Below are 19,653 nucleotides of genomic sequence, written 5' to 3' on the forward strand. Positions count from 1 at the left end.
GTCAATGACAATATTTTTTATAAGTAATAGAGGGCGCTTTTTTTAAAACTGAAAATGTCTTTGAAATGTTTTTGTTGCATTAATACCTTTTTTAATTAAATAATTGAAATGATAAAATAAAATGATTTGTTAAACTTTTTCCGGGTTTCGTATCATATCGTTTTAAGAATATTGAAATGGATTTAAATATTATCTAATTTAATATTCAAATATTCAAATATTGAAAAGCTAATCTCATAAGTATTTTTTTTTAAAGTAAATTCTTATACATATATTTTTAAATCAGGTAATTTGAACATTATATTCATAAATACATTGTAAAATAATATTTTGTAAGAAAATATAATTTAAATACCTTGAATTTCGCATATATAGACAGATAAGACTTTTGGACTGCCATATAAATTAAAATCTTCTTTAGTGTTTTTATCTTGTTCGCTCATGTTTATAAAATTAATTTTGATGACTGGTTAATGATAACTAAACAAAATTTATTTAAGTAGCAAGTATTTAACTATCACCTTGGTAATTAATTTTATTTATTTATAAATAATAGTGACAAGCAAAAAAACGTCATTAGCTGTAACAATATTTTTTTTTTATTTCGTAAGGCTTATAAATCTCGTTGGCCATTAGCTTTAAAACAAATCGAAAGTGAAAGGTTAAGTAATGTTGCAAATACTCTTTATACTATTCCGATAAACTAAGTACATAATGCAACAAAATTGATAAAATGAAACCTAGAAAATTCCAAACTTTTTAATGTGTATGACTAAGGTATATATCGCAATATGAAATAAATATACTTTAGTCATACTTAATCGACACTAAAAGTTAACAAGTTCAATGTTTGAATTATCATTAAAGTAAATTTAAGGCTACCACCGGCTCGAACTGTAGATTCTACCAAGAAAACCTGGCGTGAAACTCGATAGTTAATTTTTTCCCATAATCAATACATTATTGAATACAACAATTGATTATTATATCAAATATATTTTAAAATTACCATAAAGTTTTATTTTATTTATTATTATTATATTATTATAACAACTCAGTACATGTATTTTCTTGTGTTTGTGAGAATTGTATTTTATAGCTTAAATAAGTTTGTAAAAATAAAATAATACGACAACGAATTAAATTTCATAAATTAAAAAGCTATTTGATTCTTATTTACAAAATACATATATTTTAGTTTTAAGTTATGTAATCAAAATACTTATGGTACATAATTTCAATGTAAGCAGTAAAATATATTATAATAAAAAATATTTGGTTGTACAGACCAACTAAATTAGTAACATTGATTTTAGTTTATCTGTAAATTTCAGAAAAAAATGACGAACGAATGTGTCAAAATAATGTCATGCGTTATAAACTATAATAATTAGAATATATATTTCAACTACGTAAAATTTTATAATATCTATGTTCTATTATTTAATTAAAATATAAAGAAATCATTAAGGACTCAGTAATCATGAATATTATTATAAAGCAGTTACAAGGAGGGGAATGTAATTTACAGGTTTGTTAACTATTTACAAACTGACTGTCATATCATTAGCTAAATATTAAATTAAACGTATTAATTTTAGGTGAAGCCAACAACAAAAATATTAGACATTAAACATCACATTGCTATGACGCTGAAAATACCTATAGCAGATCAGAAACTCCTACTTTTAGGTCGAACTCTAGCAGATGATCAAATTATTGAATCATATCCATCAATCAAAAATGGCACTAAATTAAACCTAATCGTAAAGAAGACTCAGGGTCTTCTAGAAGTATCGACAAAATATTTTAAGAAACATGGGATGACAGATACAGAAGCCAGAAATGCAGCAAATCGTTTGTTAAAAGTTGTTGAGGAAAAATTCAATAAATTATCTTGGGATGATATTGAGAGGTTAAGTCTGGATTGTATGCTAGAAGAATGTGGACATCCTCGCCCTGCCATTGAACAGGATCAAGATACTGAATGTGAAGATGCATTTGGATTGTGACCAAACACTAACCAATTGTTGGAAATGCTTAATCAGCTACTACATCATTACAGAATATAGTGATCCAATAACTGTACAATATTTTGTGCTGTTCATTTGTTTTTAATATCTAGCACAAAATGTTTAAATTTATATTTAAATGATTTGCTGGATAGGATTTTTTTATAATTGCATTATATATAGATTTCATATAACCAAAGGAAAATATTTTTGGCTTCTCAGTTGATACTTGAAATAATTTAAACATATTAATTAATAAATGAATTCTTTATTTAAAAAACCTTTAATCTTATTTACCACTCTGGCACTGATAAATTCAAATTCTAATTAAAAGATTAATTAAGTATATAGTGTATTTATAAAAATATAGCAAAAGTTATATTAGTAATGTTTATAAGATATTCATGGAGTATAAGATAGTCTCTTAGGTATGATTAAATATTTAAGCTTATTTTAGGAAGTTTTGAAGCCATGGTTATGGAACAACAGTGAAATATTTTGTGTGCAATGGGAAATAAATATTAAAAATTAATTTTAATGTAATGTATATTTGAATTATTAAAAAAAATGCAAAATAGAAAATTTCTATATGGATTGGTTTTTAATCTTCGAATTGATGGCCAAACTTAGTAAGCAATATTAATTAGATTACCTCAAAATTACTAACTAGGTATTGCAAAGAAGGCATTTTCCAGAAATCCCAATAGTAAAAAATAAAGACAAATATTTTACTGGTTTGTAAAGCTTAACTTCACTAAATTTCTAACAACATTTAATCATAAAACAAACTTCAAATCTTTTATCAATCCATAATTTAGAAAGGGAAATAATAGGTTTTTATAAAAAAAAATAACATTGTAATTTTATGACAATTTCACTGTTTTCATAAATAAGGGTTATGTGTACTTTGTGTATATTTTAATGACAGATTTACATGTAATGTTAAAGATAAGTATGAATGTTATTTAGGTTTTAAATACATCTTGTGTTGTAAGTTCTAGTGAAGAACATAAGCATTTGGATATATTAGATTAAAATTTTGGTTGTGAGTACTCGGATTTTGGTGTGAATAAATAATAGAGTTTTATACTTTTCCTTGTTTATTAATTACATGCTTTTCATATCTAGCTAAAGTACATTTGATGGCAAGTTCGATGTAGTCTCCCACGAGAGTACTACTGAAGTAAATGCAACATACCTTTGTGATACTCTAGCATAGTCCTTGTGATTAAAGTGAAATAGTATACTTATATTTAGACAAAAATTCGTATAACTCGAATTCACTTTTTAATAAAACTAGACATTGACAATTCATTTTGAATATAAAAATTGTTTATTCAAATTAACTGTCTAAAAAATATATATACAATTTAATTTTAAGATTTCTATCTAAGTTACGTATTCATACAGTGGAAGAATGTACAGACTATAAAATATACGTAATTATAATTAATATAAATATTAATACCGGATACCAGATTCGCTGTGGTGGTTGTCGTCTGCGTAGAGAGAAAAAAAATAGGCACTTTTCTTAAAACGAATCCTAACTTCCACTCTATCACAACCATTACAATGAGCTATCATCGGAATAAGAACCTATATATGATATACATTTTATAAGTTTATTCATATATATATAAGGTTACCGTAGAAATTGTCCTGTGTAAAATCTATAATATAATAGTGCTGTTCCAATGATGTTCTAGTAAACAGATATGTCATTAGCGCGCAAAAAGTAAAGACTGGAAAACGTCCTAATTAGGACGTTTGCCTTTCGTTTTCATCATAATTATGCCAGTAATACGTTATAATACATCATAATTATGAAGTAATACGTTTTGCGTAATTAAAACATCTAGTTATCCCTTTTACTTATTGTTTTTTATCAAGCTACTCCTTTTTACTTGTTTATATTTAAAAAAAACGGTCCCCGGCGCGGCACACTTTTTTCTGTTGTTTAGTATGGGTATAACAAATCTGTTTATTAGAATATCATTGTGCTGTTCAGTTATACACAATTTTGATTCCGTTTCTAAACCTTACACATGAAAATGTCCAGAGCTTAAAAACGGCAGCATGAATTTAGTAACTAAATTCAATGTAATCACATTCAATTCACAAACTACCTTTACAACTTACAAATTTTAACCACACTTGAAATAAAGCTATTCATTTAATTTTGTGTTTACAGAATAACAAATGAATGTATTTTAACTGAGTCCATTTCAAAAGGTCAATACAAATTTAATTAATTAAATATCACCAAATCTACTTTGATAACATAAAATAAAGCTTAATAATATTTGTACAGTCGCTTTTTTTTATTGGTCACAATGTTATAGTTGTTTTTTTTTTTAAGTCAATTGATCGATAATGCTCAAATGTAACTTCAAATTGAAATGGTAACATTTAGTGTGTTTTATCGATGTAATTATTCTCAAAGGGATATATGCAATACCCACATGCTGTATGAGATTTATACGCCAAAGTAGAAAACAATGGTGAAGGACGACAGACTTATTCTGAGATTTGTTCATAGAAGTGGTCCTGCGGGGACGAATTCACCTGTCGTAAAAAAGTATCTTTATAAAGATAAAGAAAGTACTAAAAATAATATTGAAAACCAAAATTGTTAGTTAGGCATACGCATACCTGCCATCTAGAAGACTTCGTAATGGTTTGATTAGAATAACTCGAACGATATTATTAATTCTCTTCGAAACTGGGACGACAATGCGTGAAGCAGAATACTTTTTAGGGACCAGCTACCTCACATTTATAGGAAGACAATGACTTAAAGTTGGTCCAATAAAACGAAAACTGATAATTTCCCTTTTGAGATTTCCTTGTCTTCCGTTATGAAATTTATATCATAGAAGTTTATTTAAAATAGCGAACCCTCGGCTTCGCACGATTGCAATACTGATACTAAAAATACAACAGAATTTGTTTGTTTAAACATAAAATTAGAAACTTCTAAAATTATGAGTGTTTCTTTACTATATTTTTCATTTATTAAATACAAATACCATCCTCTCGAATCACTCTGTCTATTAAAAAAACCGCATCAAAATCCGTTGCGCAAATGTAAAGATCTAAGCATACATGCGATAAGAGACTTTGTTTTATAACATGTAATCTGAAAAAAGTCTCACATTTGTTTTATTGAATAATGCTAATTTGTCATAATATATTGTTCAATAATCGTAATTAAGGTAGCGTTTGTATAATATCCTTGAGTGTATTTGTTCGCTATTGCAAACAGATGTAATAGTATAAAAAGAAACATTAACAACATATAAATAGGGCGTTAATTTATACAAATCTTTTGAAATGCACTCACCTTATTACATTTTACACTTATAACGACTATGTGAGTAATGTGTACTTTGTCATTATAATTTAACTTGAGGATATATAGTTTTTATTAATATTTATAAAATATGTTTTAAACATTCGACACGATAGTTAAGTTTAATTAAAGGACATGTTAATATCAATGACACGTGAATTGCTTTATCATTTACAAACCTGTTAGAATTCCTCATTATTAAATACATAATAAAATACAAAGCAGTAGACTAGAAACAATAGAGTTGGTTCACATTATGTCGGACCGAGAGATTTGACGTCGGCTCCTGACGTGACGTCTCTATATTTCGTTGGCAAAAATATGGCAAATAATATCGGAGCCGACAGTTAATTAGTGAACGCTGGTTGTGGCTTTTCCAAATACGATATTTTGAATGGATTTTTTATACGGACGGTAAAATATTTCAATCCGACCTGATGTAAACCAGCTCTTAGTAATACAGATACAATTAAAATTTGTTTTGTCTCAGTATGAATGGTAACATTTTTACAAGTTGTTAAATTTATTAATACTTCATTTTAAATGGAACATACAATTTAATCAGTTAACTTTAAGTGCTATATTAATGAAATAATATTTATGTTCACCGTAGCTCTGGTCCGGCCATTGAGAGAATGCGTAAGCAATGCTTGATCTTTGAAGAAATATTTAATTATTTTGTCCTACTATTAATATCATAGACAACTATATTATTATATACACTTACAATATAATCTATGTCGTAATTTATTTTTGAGACAAAAACAACACATTGCCCAGTGACCAGACACGCATTCTCACAGCGGGCGAACTTTATTTCATAATATCGAGTGGTTCCGTACACAAAATCAGTAACATTTCAGATTACCATATATAGTTATAATTAAGTCATGACTTTTATTTAACATCGGTAATGTGAATTTGTTCTCATAACTTTTAAACTTAAGAAGTAGCCACGGAACGATCGGCTCGACCAACAAAGACGACTAATAGGTATGTACACAGATTTAATTAACAAAATAGTTTACGAGGTGGTAAAAAATCAGTCATAATCGCTGTCCTCCTCCGACGACTCCGACTCCGACTCGGAACTGTCGGGATGGTTCTTCGTGATCTCCACACAGTTATCCACATCCGTCAGTCTTTTTAACGATTTACCTGAAATTACGAGTTACTCAGTTGACACCCCGCGGAGCAGACCCTAAATCTTTCAAACAAATTTCATTAGCCCCTCCACACGTGAGGTCGTATGAGGAGTCAATCAGTGGCGTAGCTAGGTGAGGAAGGGCCCCGGTGCATAGAAAAAGAATTGGGCCCTCACCCCCTCTTTAACTAATAATTACCTTTTAAAATTATAGATACCAAATAAGAAATCTTGTGCGCAGGGTTATGATTTTCTAGCTTCAAAAGCTTACGGTTTAGTTTAGAGGGCCCCCTGAACTCCGGGGCCCTGGTGCACTGCACCACCTGGCCCTACGATAGCTACGCCATTGGAGTCAATGAGAAGGCAAAGCCTACGGTTACGTACCGGTAAGCGTGGTTAACAGGCGGTTGTCGGCGGCCGGCGCGCTCTCGGCGCCCAGACGCCGCGCCAGCTCGCGAGCGCGCTCCGCGCCCGACACTGTCGGGGACAATGAGTAAAATAGGCGAGTGGTGCCGGCCCGGGGCAACCGGGACCCACAATTAGATTCCCACGAAAAAAAATAAAAAATATGAATAACGCCCGACACTGCGGGGACAATGAGTAAAAAAGGCGAGTGGAGCCGGCCCGGGGGAAACGGACCTCACAATTAGATTCCGACGAGAAAAAATATGAATAAAACATATTTTTACATATCAAGATAAAGTCATCTTATCATATAATTACTGTTTTAAATAGCCGATACAAAGACATTAATAAAAAAACCCTTATGGGCCTCCATTCTGTTGCCCTAGGCCCACCGTTCCTTTGTGGTTCTTGGCTTGTAGACCTTTAAATCCGGTCCTGAGGCAGTGAATGCGCCACCTGATAGTTACTATCGGGTTGGCAACTAAGTGATTGCCGATTTCAAATGAGACGAGATTTGAAATTTTTGTTTAAAATAGTAACTTTATTAAATTACAAACTGTCCATTCTTGACGATGACATTTCGCCATCGTTCTGGCAGTGGAAAAATTCCACGTCAAAAAACTGAATTAAATGTGATCTGACATCATCAGCGTTATTAAAGATTTTACCATACAAGGAATTCTGCATGGAACGAAAAAAAATGGTAATCTGATGGCGCAAGTCGCACTAATCGATATACTTATATTTATTACTAAATTAAAGTGAGAAGTCTAAACAATTAGAAAAAAATATAGGTAAGGTGCTTTGACCACTTCCAGAAAACAAAAGAAAGCTTAAAGTCCACCTATCCACAAAATCGGCAATTTAGTTGCCAACCCTATACTTACCTGAAGGTTATTGGCGCTGATAGAAATAGTAGCTATTGCTTACACCGGCGCTGTACCAACCTTAGCCGCTAAGTTATTATATTCTTTGTGCCTGTAGTTACTCTAGCACGCGAGACACCATTTGAACATAGAATATGTGATGCATAAATGGTAAACACCCAAATTGGCTTAAGCTATCAAATAACTGAAATCTTAGAAGTCGAATCCAAACAGTGTAAATAGTAATTTATGAAATTGGTTGTGTCATTATTATTATATTATTGGTATACCTCTAGTGCCTTCTTGACTGGAATCCTCCGTCATGGCTACCCTTTCAGTCCTGTAAACTCCGGTTACGAGATCCCACACAAAAAGACACTGGAACAATCAAGTTATTTTATTTTAAATTTATAACAACAACAGGGGACCATTCATTTATTACGTAAGGAGTTGTAGTGTGGAGGGGGGGGGATCAACCATGTCTTATGTTTTCTTCAAGAGTTTGTTACTTTGAAAAATGAACAAACATGTATTCATTTTTTCCTTACAATTCTTACGTAATTGATATTATACAAGTGGTAGGGGTTTGAACTATTCTCTTTTTTTCTTATCATAGGGGGGAACAGGTCAAAACTAGTAAAATTAGTCTTACGTAATAAATGAATGGCCCCCAGCCTATAAATTTCTCACTGATGAGCTATCCCCTTCCCTCGAGGAGAAGGTTTGGAACATATTCTACCTCGCTGTTCCAATGCGGAATGGTGGAATAAGCATGTGGCAGAATTTCTATGAAATTAGATACATGCAGGTTACCCTACGATGTTTTCCTTCACCGCCATCAAATAAATATTCAACGGTGCTTGCCTGGGTTTGAACCCGCAATCATCGGTTAAAATGCACGTTTTAACATCTTGGGCTATCTCGTCTCTTATCTCTCGTCGTCTCAAAAACAATAAAATTCGGGCGAAAGCTATATAATGAACATACAACATAATTTATAATATATAGAAGTGATAGTTTCGCAAACCGTGTGCGCACGGGGGATCGGGTACGGACCTGCGCTGCGTACTGCTGGCGGTGCTGAAGGCAGCCGGCCGACGCGTCCTTGCAGGCGTCGCACTGCAGCTGCGCCGCGGCGTCGCTCGCCCACAGCCACATCGCGCACAGCTGCGACACGCGGGCGTTACTGGGCGGACCGCTCGCTCGGGACGGGCACGGGACGGGCACGGGACGGGGACGGGCGGTACTCACCCCGGACAGGCAGCCGCTCGACTGGCACACGTCGATGACGTGGCAGCCCCAGTCGAAGCAGTAGATGAAGTGCTTCCCGCCGAGCCGGCACAGGCGGCCGCAGACCTCGTTGCACAGCAGCTCGGTGTCGAGCGAGCGCTGCGTGGCGCGCAGCGCGCGGCCGGGCGCGCCGCGCACGCGCTCCCACGCGCCCGCGCACAGCCCCTGCAGCGCCTGCCCCGCGCCCGACCCGCTCAGCGGCAGCGCCACGTGGTAGCCCGACATGCAGTCGTCTGCGCAACGCAACCACTGACCACTGAGTACCAGGTACCTATATACGTCGATACGTGCCCCCGCACGACTGGGCGACTTTTAGTTGCTTTCAAAAATTAAATGCTTCATTTTTGTAACATTTTCGTTGTGAAGTAAGAAATTTTTGGAAGGTGTTTCATATATTTTCTTTTTAATCAGTTTTAAATTTTGTACTTTATTTTATTTCGGAAAACATGCAGTGACTTTACAAAACAGGTGTGCCAAGCAGTCGAAATTATCAGTAATTAAATAACGTACTACCTAGGTTATGATTAAAAAAACAAATACATAAACGAAAATAAAAAAAGTGATCGTACCTTCAGAGTCGGTGATGACTGATGTTATCTCATCGTCACTTTCTAGAAAATACCGCGTAAAGAATTTACTACATTTGGAGTTCCCCGAATGCACTAAGTACGGGTCCTGAGGGCTAACCGGACAGTCTGATAAGGTTTTCGAGGTGTTGTCGTGCACCGATACAGTTTTAAGGGACCCGTCATCCAACATCTCCATGACTCTGTACTCGGACTCGCTATTTCTATCTGATTCCAGTGATGTTAGCCCCGGATTTTTTAAGTCTAAGCTAGATGTGGGCGAGGGAGGTCGACTGATCTGATTATGAGCTCTGAGGACGACGCTCTCCACGGGTGGAGATTTCGCCCGCTTCGATTGACTCTTACTGGTGGACCCTGTGTAATATTTCCTATTACTCCTTAACACTCTAAAAGGAACGATGTTTTCATTATTATCTTCGGAAAATTCATACTTCTTATCGGCTAAGCGTCGTTTCCTAAACATACTCAGCTTCTCGCATTTGGTTTCCGCTTCCTCTACAAATTCGTAAGTTTTTTCAGCTATTATTCTATGCGTTTCGTTAAACCTAGACATACTCTCCGCTGGCCTGCGCCTCGGTGATCTTAGCGGTGGACTGATTAACGTTCTAATAGATGGCGAGGGGCCTTCCCACTCTTCCATCAGGTTGTGAGATATGGACGACGCTTGAATACACAACTCCTGTCCCATAACATCTGGCAGTTGAACGGGTCTGGACATTTGATAAGGTTCCACTTCAAAATCTGAAAAGTCCGCTAAAATGTTTTGGACAACATTGTTCTGATATTTAGGCGACTGGAAGGCTGCGGACACGTCCGACGCCGGTGTACTTGGATTGGTGTATATTGAGTTTAATTCATCCCTATCTAATGAGAATTTGTTTTCCTCTGGAACTTCAACTTTTTCTTGATCTGGTTTAACGAAATCTATTTCTAATATGTGGATGAAATCTGTATAAATTATAATTTGGTTCGAGTAAGCTAGCTGGACGACGGGTTCGTACATACTGGAATCAGACGTACAAAAGAATCTTGTGTGTATCGCGAAGCTGTGTTCCAAACAGCGTTTACTCCAATTCAGATCATCTGAAAAAAATTAATCTTAACAGATGTATTCACCCACACAGGTACGCCCTTCACCAGAGAATTGACGTGAATCTTTAATCATCAATGATATTCGTTATGGATTGTAAAAAGATCTTCAAGAAAGAAATTGTTTGTATCAGATCTTTGGAAGAAAAATTTAAGTGAACATAACTAGTTAAGAGCAATTGTATTTTATTATAAATAAAGGTAAAAGGTTTTTAGGGCATATAATACAGCAGGGTGTTTTAAGAAATTGATTGGAAATTTTAAACCTAGGGTCTGTTTACCTTTTCTCTTTGAATATGGAACACACTTGAAGGATCTCAGTAACTCAAACTTTACCTACCTTCATCTCTAGAAATAGCTGAACACTGTCTACATCCTAATCGAGGTACTCCAACAACACTGAGGTAGGAGCGTTCAGAGCAGGAGTCTCTGCAACATTTTAACAAAATACGATACAATTTGCTCCGGCAAATCTTTATAAATTGAGTCTTTTACAATGTTTGCATGCGGAACATTTTACTTATTTATTATTTTAATTGCATATGAAAAAAAGAACCACATTAGTTCTTCATCTACTTTCGGGCAGTGTGACCAAACTGCTTAAATTAATCTTTACTAATATTATAAATGCTGAAGTCACTCTGTCTGCCAGCCTGTTATACTGAACCGAATTTAATGAAATTTCGTATGTAGCAAGCTTAAATCTCAAGGTAACTATACCTAGCACCTGAAGACATACCATCACTGGCGACGACTAGTTCTATCAGTAGTTTAAATTTCAGAAACATTGTGTTAGAGAAGCATTTTTTATCAATACACTTGCAAGTAGTTAGTAGTGGTAGTTCACACTTAATTGCTTTCTCAATTTATCTTTATTAATACCGTCTTTTACTCTATAATTCGTATGTTAGCATTGCAAATACGAATTAATTACATATAAATATAAAAGTTCTAATACTTTAATTAAAACAATTACTGTTATATACTTACGCGATACCATACACCACTAGGACTCCGGGATTGTGTTTCCATTGTGCCATTGATATTGTCACTTTGCTGTCGACACAGTCATCGCCGAAAAGAGGAATACTGTGCACAGGACGGACGATGCGACCCGGCACCCATGATAGGAAATGTAGCCTACATTAAATCGAAATGTTTATATTCATGACTAATACAATTATTTTCGCATTGCTTTCTTTCGCATTGACTTATTTACTTAGTCTAATATAAATTATAAAATATTATGTAAAAATACAGATAATTTATCATAGATATATATATTATCTTGTAACCTTTACAACTTTATTCAAAAAAATATTTACTGCTTAGTTGTTAAATAAGATTGCAAAACTGAAAGTCATGTTTCATCATTTGCAAAATTTAAACATCTGAAGTTATTCACTTTAAACTAATAACTTGAATTGTAAATTTTTGTTTATCAGAAATTAAATATATTTGAGTATGTTTCAGTATGACAATTAATTTTAAATAACAATTTATTTTAACAATACCATATAATTTCAAGAAAAATTTTCTGAGAGCAATTCGTATGGCTATTGATATGAACAACCTCATTAAAATTTAATTTATGAAATACTTTCTTACTTATAGATCTTGTTTGAAATAATTATTTTATTAATTTAATCATTTTGTGCAATGTTTAAGATGGAAATGTGTTTATCTAAAATTACTGGAAATATAATGATTGAGCATTTAAGAAAAAATTAACAGTATTAGTATCAGTAACTTTTAGATAAATTATGGTGAATAATTGTTATTGCAGATAAATAAATATTGTAAATTAATCTGTTTTAGGTATAATAATTAATTTTTCAATGAATGTATGGTTAATTAGTTAATTAATAAAATAAACAGCATTTTAAGTAACAATAACAAATTAAATAAACAAATAATGTAGCTATTGCTATTTAGTTTTTAATATAATATTTTTTAAAGTAAAATTAAAGATTTAAAAAGTATGCTACAATATAATTAAAAACTTATTATTATTGGTTTTATATTATTATCATTGCTTTTGGTTTGACAATATATTAGCCGGTCTAATGAATACTTACGTAAACTTTGAGCTTTCCCGAAAATATACTTGGGTGTTACAACTATAAGTAAAACTAAGCAGAAACTGCCCACACTGTGAGAAGCCCATAAATACATGTTCTCTTAAGTACTGGATGGGCACTATGTCCATGAGGCAAAACCGTAACCGAGGAGGAATTTTGTCAAATACTCTTTTTGACTTCTCATTTGGTTTTTTTGAGGTGCTACCAAAAATCTGTAAAAAACAACTTTCTTTAAGTTGACTAAATAAAATTGTTAATATTAATGAATAACATCAGTAAAGGCGAAGTGACTATATTATTAATGGGAATGAAAACACTTCTGTATTATAAAATATTTGAATTTAACAGTGGTTTTATTTTATTTATTATCGTGTAAAAACAAAAATAGAAAGATAGTCAGATTCGGAAGTTATTTCAAACTTACCTCTCTATTAAATAACTTATGCACTATATTATTATCACTAGGTGAGATATTCGTTGGAGTATTACAGTTTGTTTTGCTGTATTCATTTTTACTAAAAGCTACAAAATTTTCAGATTCTTCAGCCACAGAAGAATCCATATTCGTTTGTTTGACTGCTGTTTTGACAATTTAATCAATGTTACCAATATTTACAAAAGTATGATGCCTAACTATGGCTAACTAATATTTTCTTGTGATCACAGATAATGAAATAAATGCTTTAAAATATTATTTTATAATCAACGAATCACAATATCCGCAGAGTAAATTGCGCTTTGCGTATCCGAGTTTTACTGTGGAATAAAGTTTAATTTTGACAGTATATCGTAACGGATCTTGTCAAATATTGTCTCATGATGGTTTGGTATTGGTAATGTATTCATTATAGATAGATGGATTTGGCTTAAACAAGGCTTGTTCGCGTTTTGGTTATAATTAAAATATTGATGTTATAACAGTTTACAGTTAAATTTCGTATTTGTGTGAAGTGGATACTTATAATTCTCAAAAATGGAACCAATGACTTTAGGAAGTCCAACTCATTCTCCTTCAGGAAGTCCAAACGTGGGCTATTTACCGCCGTTTTTATTAGGAGAAATAAATCCTCCACCTTTGTCAAGCTTATCGCCTCGACCAAACAGTTTATCCCCCACGAAAGGCCGTAGTCTAGCTTTCGGTAAGCATAACAATTATTGGATAAAAAAATTTACTAATTATATTTCGCTATAATAAGGAGCTAATTTACAGGTTCTCCTACAAGCCCGACTCAAACTTCAACACCGGATCAGAAAATGTACAGGCAGAACATGTCAATACATCAGCAGGCTCTTTATAACCAGCAACAAAATTTATTTGCCAATATACCGACATCGCCTAATATTTCATATTCTAACAAAGCAAATGGACCTCCAATAGAAGACTTATTTGATACAATTAAAAGCAATGAGCCTTCGGCTAATAAATCACTTTTTCAAGAAAATAGTTTTATAGGGTATGGGAATAATAACTCAATGATGCAGAATTCATATGTCAATAATATATCTGTGAATAATCAGTCTTTGACAAACCAGTGGCAAGATGGTTGCCAGGAGCAGGATGAATACTGGATCACTGTGTTTGGCTTTCCTCCTAATGCTGCAAACACAGTCTTAGCAAGATTTAGTAATTGTGGTGCCATACTGGGTAACAGAAATTTTATTGTTTATTGTATATTACCTTTTAAATGCTTAAATGTTAAAATATTTTTTATATCTTCTTTCATTTTAGATAAACAATATCCCACACAAGGTAATTGGGCTCATGTGAGGTATGCTACTAGAGCTGAAAAGGAAAGGGCCATGGCCCTTAATGGAAGACAAGTGCTACCTGGTGTCATGGTTGGTGTAGTGGAGTGTAGAGAACCTCCACGCATTAATGTTGCTAGCCCAGGGACTTTTACAGAAAGGTATTTTTTGGACATAAAAAAGTTATATAACACACACTGAACTCCTCAGCTCTCCTCTTCTGGTTAACTTATGATTGTCATTTCCCCACCTAGATAAAGGACACTGTTTGCCACGGTCTATGACCAGCAGTCGACCAACATGAGCTATATCATATTTCTAGGTGGAAACTTTCTTTATATCTATTAAATTTACACTATAACTCTACAATTGATATTTTATTTCAGACAAACTACAGCAAGATCACTATGTCCCACACCAATTCCATCAGCTCCAGTACCTCAGAGGTCCACTGGTCTCATATCAAAAGCATTAGATTATGTACTTGGCTGGTGACAAACACTATACTTCAGACCTTTGAATAATTTGTTTTATACCTGGAAATGGAATGAAATGTAATTTATGTACAAATGACTGAATCTAAATGTATATAAACAATTACTCTGTTTATTAGGGCAGTTGAAGACGAATAAAATATCATGTAATTACTTCATAAGTTATGTTTAATTAAATATAAAATCCTTAAATCTAAACTTTACCTATCCGATTTATTTAATGTATTTGGTAATAAAAAATATTTTATTAAAATGACCTATGGTTTGAATAAAGACCAGTACAACAATCTTTAGTTACTACCTGTACTATTAAAAAGTCAAATTCTAAACTACACATTTCTATTGTAAAATTAACTAAATTCTAGAGGCTTGATATATCCTTATTATGAGGTCTAATCATAAATTTAAAACTTTTATAATGAATTTTCTTAGTTTTTTCTTTATGTGTAATACACAAATAATCTTAATTCACAATCAATTTTGTTCAGAAAATTATTGGCATTACAAGATATATTAAAAATTCACATGATACGGTCTCATTCATCCTTTATATAGGAAACATAATGAAAGTTTCATTACCAAACTTATCGACTTTTAAAGACAGTAATATTTGGAATTAAATATATGTAGTAGTAACATATTACCTACTTATAAATTTTTCAAAGATCAAAATTTTAATGATTGCGATTGTGAGATATTTAATTGAATATTAAAATTTTCATTATTTTTTTATCTAGAAAGAGCTTAATAGCATTTCCCCGTTGAATCGCAATTCCGATCCTCTGGGCAAAAAACGAACCAGCCCTCCTGTCACCAGTGGAGGCAATGAGGCGAGGTGTTATACTTTTGATGAAGCTTTTAGTTATCAATATGGAGAACGAATATAAAATATTTTGAATTATATTTAGCATAAATAAAAGGAAAGCGTTGTTTCCAAGAAAAATAGATTTTAATTATAATCTATTTTTCTTGGAAAAAATGTATTGAATAATTTTGCTCAAATAACTGTTAATTTAAGTAATTAAAAATGTTTGTTTGTTTTACACTTATTATAAATTTAAGCCACATTTGTTTTGCCTGATATATTCGCTCAAACCTGTGCCTGTTACCTGTGTGTGTTATTGAATTTTTTGGGTGCCCCTAACCACTTTCTTTGTAAACCAATTAATTTGAATTACTACATTATAATTGCAAAACAGAAAACACTGCAAATATTAGCTTTACATTCCCGAGTCAACATAAATCCGAAAATTAGGTTACCTTATTCAACAATATTTATTTATTATGACAAAATAATTGCATCCATTTGGGAAATAGTTTCTATTGGATAAAAATGTACCTAATCGGATGAAAATCTTCATAAATGAAATAGTTGTAACTAAATCTATACAAATAGTCTGTGTTATTGCGATCGTAACATATTGCTCTCACTAAATAAAAAAATAATCAAAAGTAATATACCTTATTAACATAAGACTATTTTTTTCTAACTTCCTCCTGGTAAATAAATTAATACGAGTTTTTTTAGTTTAATTCCTAAAATTTAAGATTTTTACACCTGAGAGATTACTAAACGACTTTTTTTAAATCTAGCTATCCTTATTATTTTACACTTTTTTTTTAATTATACATTTAGATGATTTGAAGTTGAAAACCATAAAAAAAATGTCATTGCATGCTTCTAATGCTACCAGTTATCTACCTTCAATTAAAACAATAGAAATTAATTGTGGAGAAATAATTGTTAAACATTACAACAACAAATAAATGAGAGATACCTATAACCCATGTATTTAAAGTCTTACCGTCTTCTACCCAAATTACCAAGACAACTTAGATTTGAAATAGATGACATAGCTAATTATTTTTAATGTTACTTGTGAAATGTTGTTTAAACTTAACTTTACAATTTAAAATCACATTTAGTTATTTTTATAATTTAATCTTTGCAAACAAGATAAACTTTCTCCATGTTGAATACACTATCTCAATGATGTAGTGTAATTTCTGACAGAAAGATTAACATTCTAGAATATATAGATTTATTTGTCATACATTTGAATCTGAAAGACCTATCAATCACACCTAAACATATTACTCTTCTTTCGAAACTTATTTCATTTTGGCTGTTCTATAGTAGCATTCGCAAGGTCTGTCATTTTAGGGTACTTAACACCATGTTTGTCAAGTTCACTCTGGGACCAGAGTATCATCCGTAAAAGGCTGCACAACTTTGGGTTGGTGTATTCTTGGTTCTCCATCTTAAGTATTGCTGCATTCAGTTCACTTGCAATCTGCAAAAAGAAAAATAATATGAAAAAAAATGATGCTAATTATATTTAATCATTACTAGGTAATTCACTAAGGATGTTTTTTTCCTAAATAGATATTTTAAATGATGACTTGATATTAATGGTCAATAAAATATTTAACTGTTCACTAACCTTTTGACTATGAGAGGGTAGCAACAGGTCAGCAAATGGTGAGGTGTGAGGGTCTGGGAAAGCTAACAGAGCAAGAGATCTCTCTAGCTCGGTGAGAGCATTACGGTCATTTGCTCCAGCTTCGGCTAATGTAGCACTTGCAAAGGCAAGGGCTTCCTCGGCCCGCCCACCTCGAATTAGTTCCAGTAATTGCAGTTGCTAAAAAATGCAATGTTAAATAAAAAAAATATTTAAACCCAAACCCAATATTTACCCCACAAGTCTGTGTGTGTGTGTTTTTTTACATTATATGGGTATTGTGTAATATTATGTGTCTAAAATACTTTTCTACACATGAAAAAACATCTGCCAAATATAACGGGTGAGGAAGATTTGTCAGTGCAGGCTTACATTTGAGATGACAATACTATTTTGAGATGACCTATTGCAAACAATCACAGATACACATATCATATAAAAAGTGATCCTAAAAGGCTAACATACATAATATTTTTGGATGTTATGTACTTTTATAACTGTATTCAAAACTATCAGAAACCATAACCAATTCCAATAAAACTTTGATTATAATAATTTTATTTGTGCAATTAAAAATATTTAAGTAATACTTAATGAAAAGCTAATTGTTTTTTTAAGATTATTGAGTTTATTATTGTTGCTATACCTAATACCAAATACAGTGCAATTGCTTCCTTGTTATTTTATCATTTACTAATTCTACATAATACAATAATTGTAACTAAAACTATGAATAAAATAGGATAATCCAAAATAATATAATAAATTTGGGGAATATCTTATATGTTTTAATATTAATTTATACCATAGATTTTGAATTTGAAGTATTTGAATAGAAGTGGCCGCAAGTTGGTGATTAATGGACTAAAATAGGTGGTTACTTGGTTAAAGGTTAACTATAAACAATGTACATTATTTGTGTGGCTCAGTAATATTCCTGTTATTAAGCAAAAAAATCTTACCTGTAAATGAAAATATAAGTATCTATCATTGTCCAACAATTCTGGATGCAGGGCATTAACCATTGAAATTGCTTCAGGGATTCGTCCATTTTGTACTGCCTCTCTGATCATAATACGTTCATCTAGTGAGCTACACAAGGCTGGTTCTTGTAGGCCTGCCTCTTGTTGAAATTTCAAAGCTGCCTCCTTGAATCCTTCTGTAGATTGAAGTACCCTTTAGCTTTTTTTTAAACTTGGTTATTAAATTACATTCCATAAGCAGGACATAAATAATATGTAAATTAAAAGTACTTTGCCTTGTTTACTGAAAAGTTCTCTTTGTTTAAGAGACCATAAATATAATTATATTCATAATATTTTTCAGAGGCAATGAGATTTTTTCGATTTATTATAGACATTAAAATAAACGAACGTACCTGTAACCAAATAGTTCATTATCAACATATTCATATCCGTTCTCGATATATGAAGATCATCACATTTAGAACGATCATAGTATCTCCGTTCGGGTCTATTATTACCGTTGTTCGTTGATGTTTCAAAGCTCATTTTTAGGTTTTATAAGCAAATGTTGAAAAACTGGGAATATCTTACGCTGGAACGTATGAAATTATGAATACACAAAAAGACACAATTTAGAAATCGACTCAGAAGATGACAATGTATGTGTCAATGTCAAATTTAACAAAATTTAAATCTTGCCAACTAAAAAAAAATATTATTTCAATGACAAAAGCATTTTCTAAGAAAGAGATATTCTTTTTGTTTAACTCATAATATTTTCTTTATTTGAAAAGAACTTTAAATACACATTAAGTAAAGTTTAAAAGTACACATTATAACCTTAACAGCAGGTCGCAGACGCCATCCTATTATTAGGTTTATTAACAAATACAAATCATTGCATTGAACCTAAGTTCAATTCAGCCTTCAGACTAAGCTGAAGCAAATTGTTAATCACCTTTTTCTTTTTGAATTCAATTGAATTAAAAATGAGTTAAGTATCAATGGTCAAATTAATAGCCTATTTACGCTACGAATTCGCATCAATTGATCTACACCAACAACTTATTACACACACACTTAGATGTACCATCAGCAAAATTTGAAAAACTGCCATATTGTAATTATTAATAGGCTTTCGTTTTCTATCATTAAAAAAG

At 32.2% G+C, this 19,653-nt stretch overlaps 4 protein-coding genes across 4 annotated transcripts; 2 read left to right on the plus strand and 2 right to left on the minus strand.

The window, feature by feature from the left end:
* The first annotated feature begins 1,331 nt into the window (after positions 1-1,331).
* Positions 1,332-2,625, plus strand: LOC124530535 (ubiquitin-like protein 4A). The gene is made up of 2 exons (XM_047104730.1): positions 1,332-1,531; positions 1,602-2,625. Exons 1-2 carry the CDS (start codon positions 1,484-1,486, stop codon positions 2,010-2,012), a joined length of 459 nt encoding a protein of 152 aa, XP_046960686.1. The 5' UTR covers positions 1,332-1,483; the 3' UTR covers positions 2,013-2,625.
* Positions 2,626-5,204: 2,579 nt separating this feature from the next.
* LOC124530572 lies at positions 5,205-13,417 on the minus strand. Its single transcript, XM_047104792.1, has 10 exons — positions 13,251-13,417; positions 12,824-13,038; positions 11,736-11,885; positions 11,086-11,174; positions 9,639-10,739; positions 9,031-9,302; positions 8,836-8,946; positions 8,070-8,157; positions 6,893-6,985; positions 5,205-6,522 (listed from the first exon to the last, which is right to left on the minus strand). Exons 1-10 carry the CDS (start codon positions 13,386-13,388, stop codon positions 6,407-6,409), a joined length of 2,373 nt encoding a protein of 790 aa, XP_046960748.1. The 5' UTR covers positions 13,389-13,417; the 3' UTR covers positions 5,205-6,406.
* A 181-nt stretch (positions 13,418-13,598) lies between these two features.
* Positions 13,599-15,322, plus strand: LOC124530241 (nucleoporin Nup35). The gene is made up of 4 exons (XM_047104294.1): positions 13,599-13,965; positions 14,037-14,471; positions 14,556-14,733; positions 14,959-15,322. The coding sequence occupies exons 1-4, from the start codon at positions 13,800-13,802 to the stop codon at positions 15,065-15,067; spliced, it is 888 nt and encodes a 295-aa protein (XP_046960250.1). The 5' UTR covers positions 13,599-13,799; the 3' UTR covers positions 15,068-15,322.
* Positions 15,323-17,091: 1,769 nt separating this feature from the next.
* LOC124530242 (glucose-induced degradation protein 8 homolog) lies at positions 17,092-19,163 on the minus strand. The gene is made up of 4 exons (XM_047104296.1): positions 18,907-19,163; positions 18,491-18,687; positions 17,511-17,708; positions 17,092-17,360 (listed from the first exon to the last, which is right to left on the minus strand). The coding sequence occupies exons 1-4, from the start codon at positions 19,037-19,039 to the stop codon at positions 17,184-17,186; spliced, it is 705 nt and encodes a 234-aa protein (XP_046960252.1). The 5' UTR covers positions 19,040-19,163; the 3' UTR covers positions 17,092-17,183.
* Between the last annotated feature and the right edge of the window lie 490 nt (positions 19,164-19,653).

The sequence above is a fragment of the Vanessa cardui genome, chromosome 6 (genome assembly GCF_905220365.1).
Source record: "Vanessa cardui chromosome 6, ilVanCard2.1, whole genome shotgun sequence".
Taxonomy (NCBI): domain Eukaryota; kingdom Metazoa; phylum Arthropoda; class Insecta; order Lepidoptera; family Nymphalidae; genus Vanessa; species Vanessa cardui.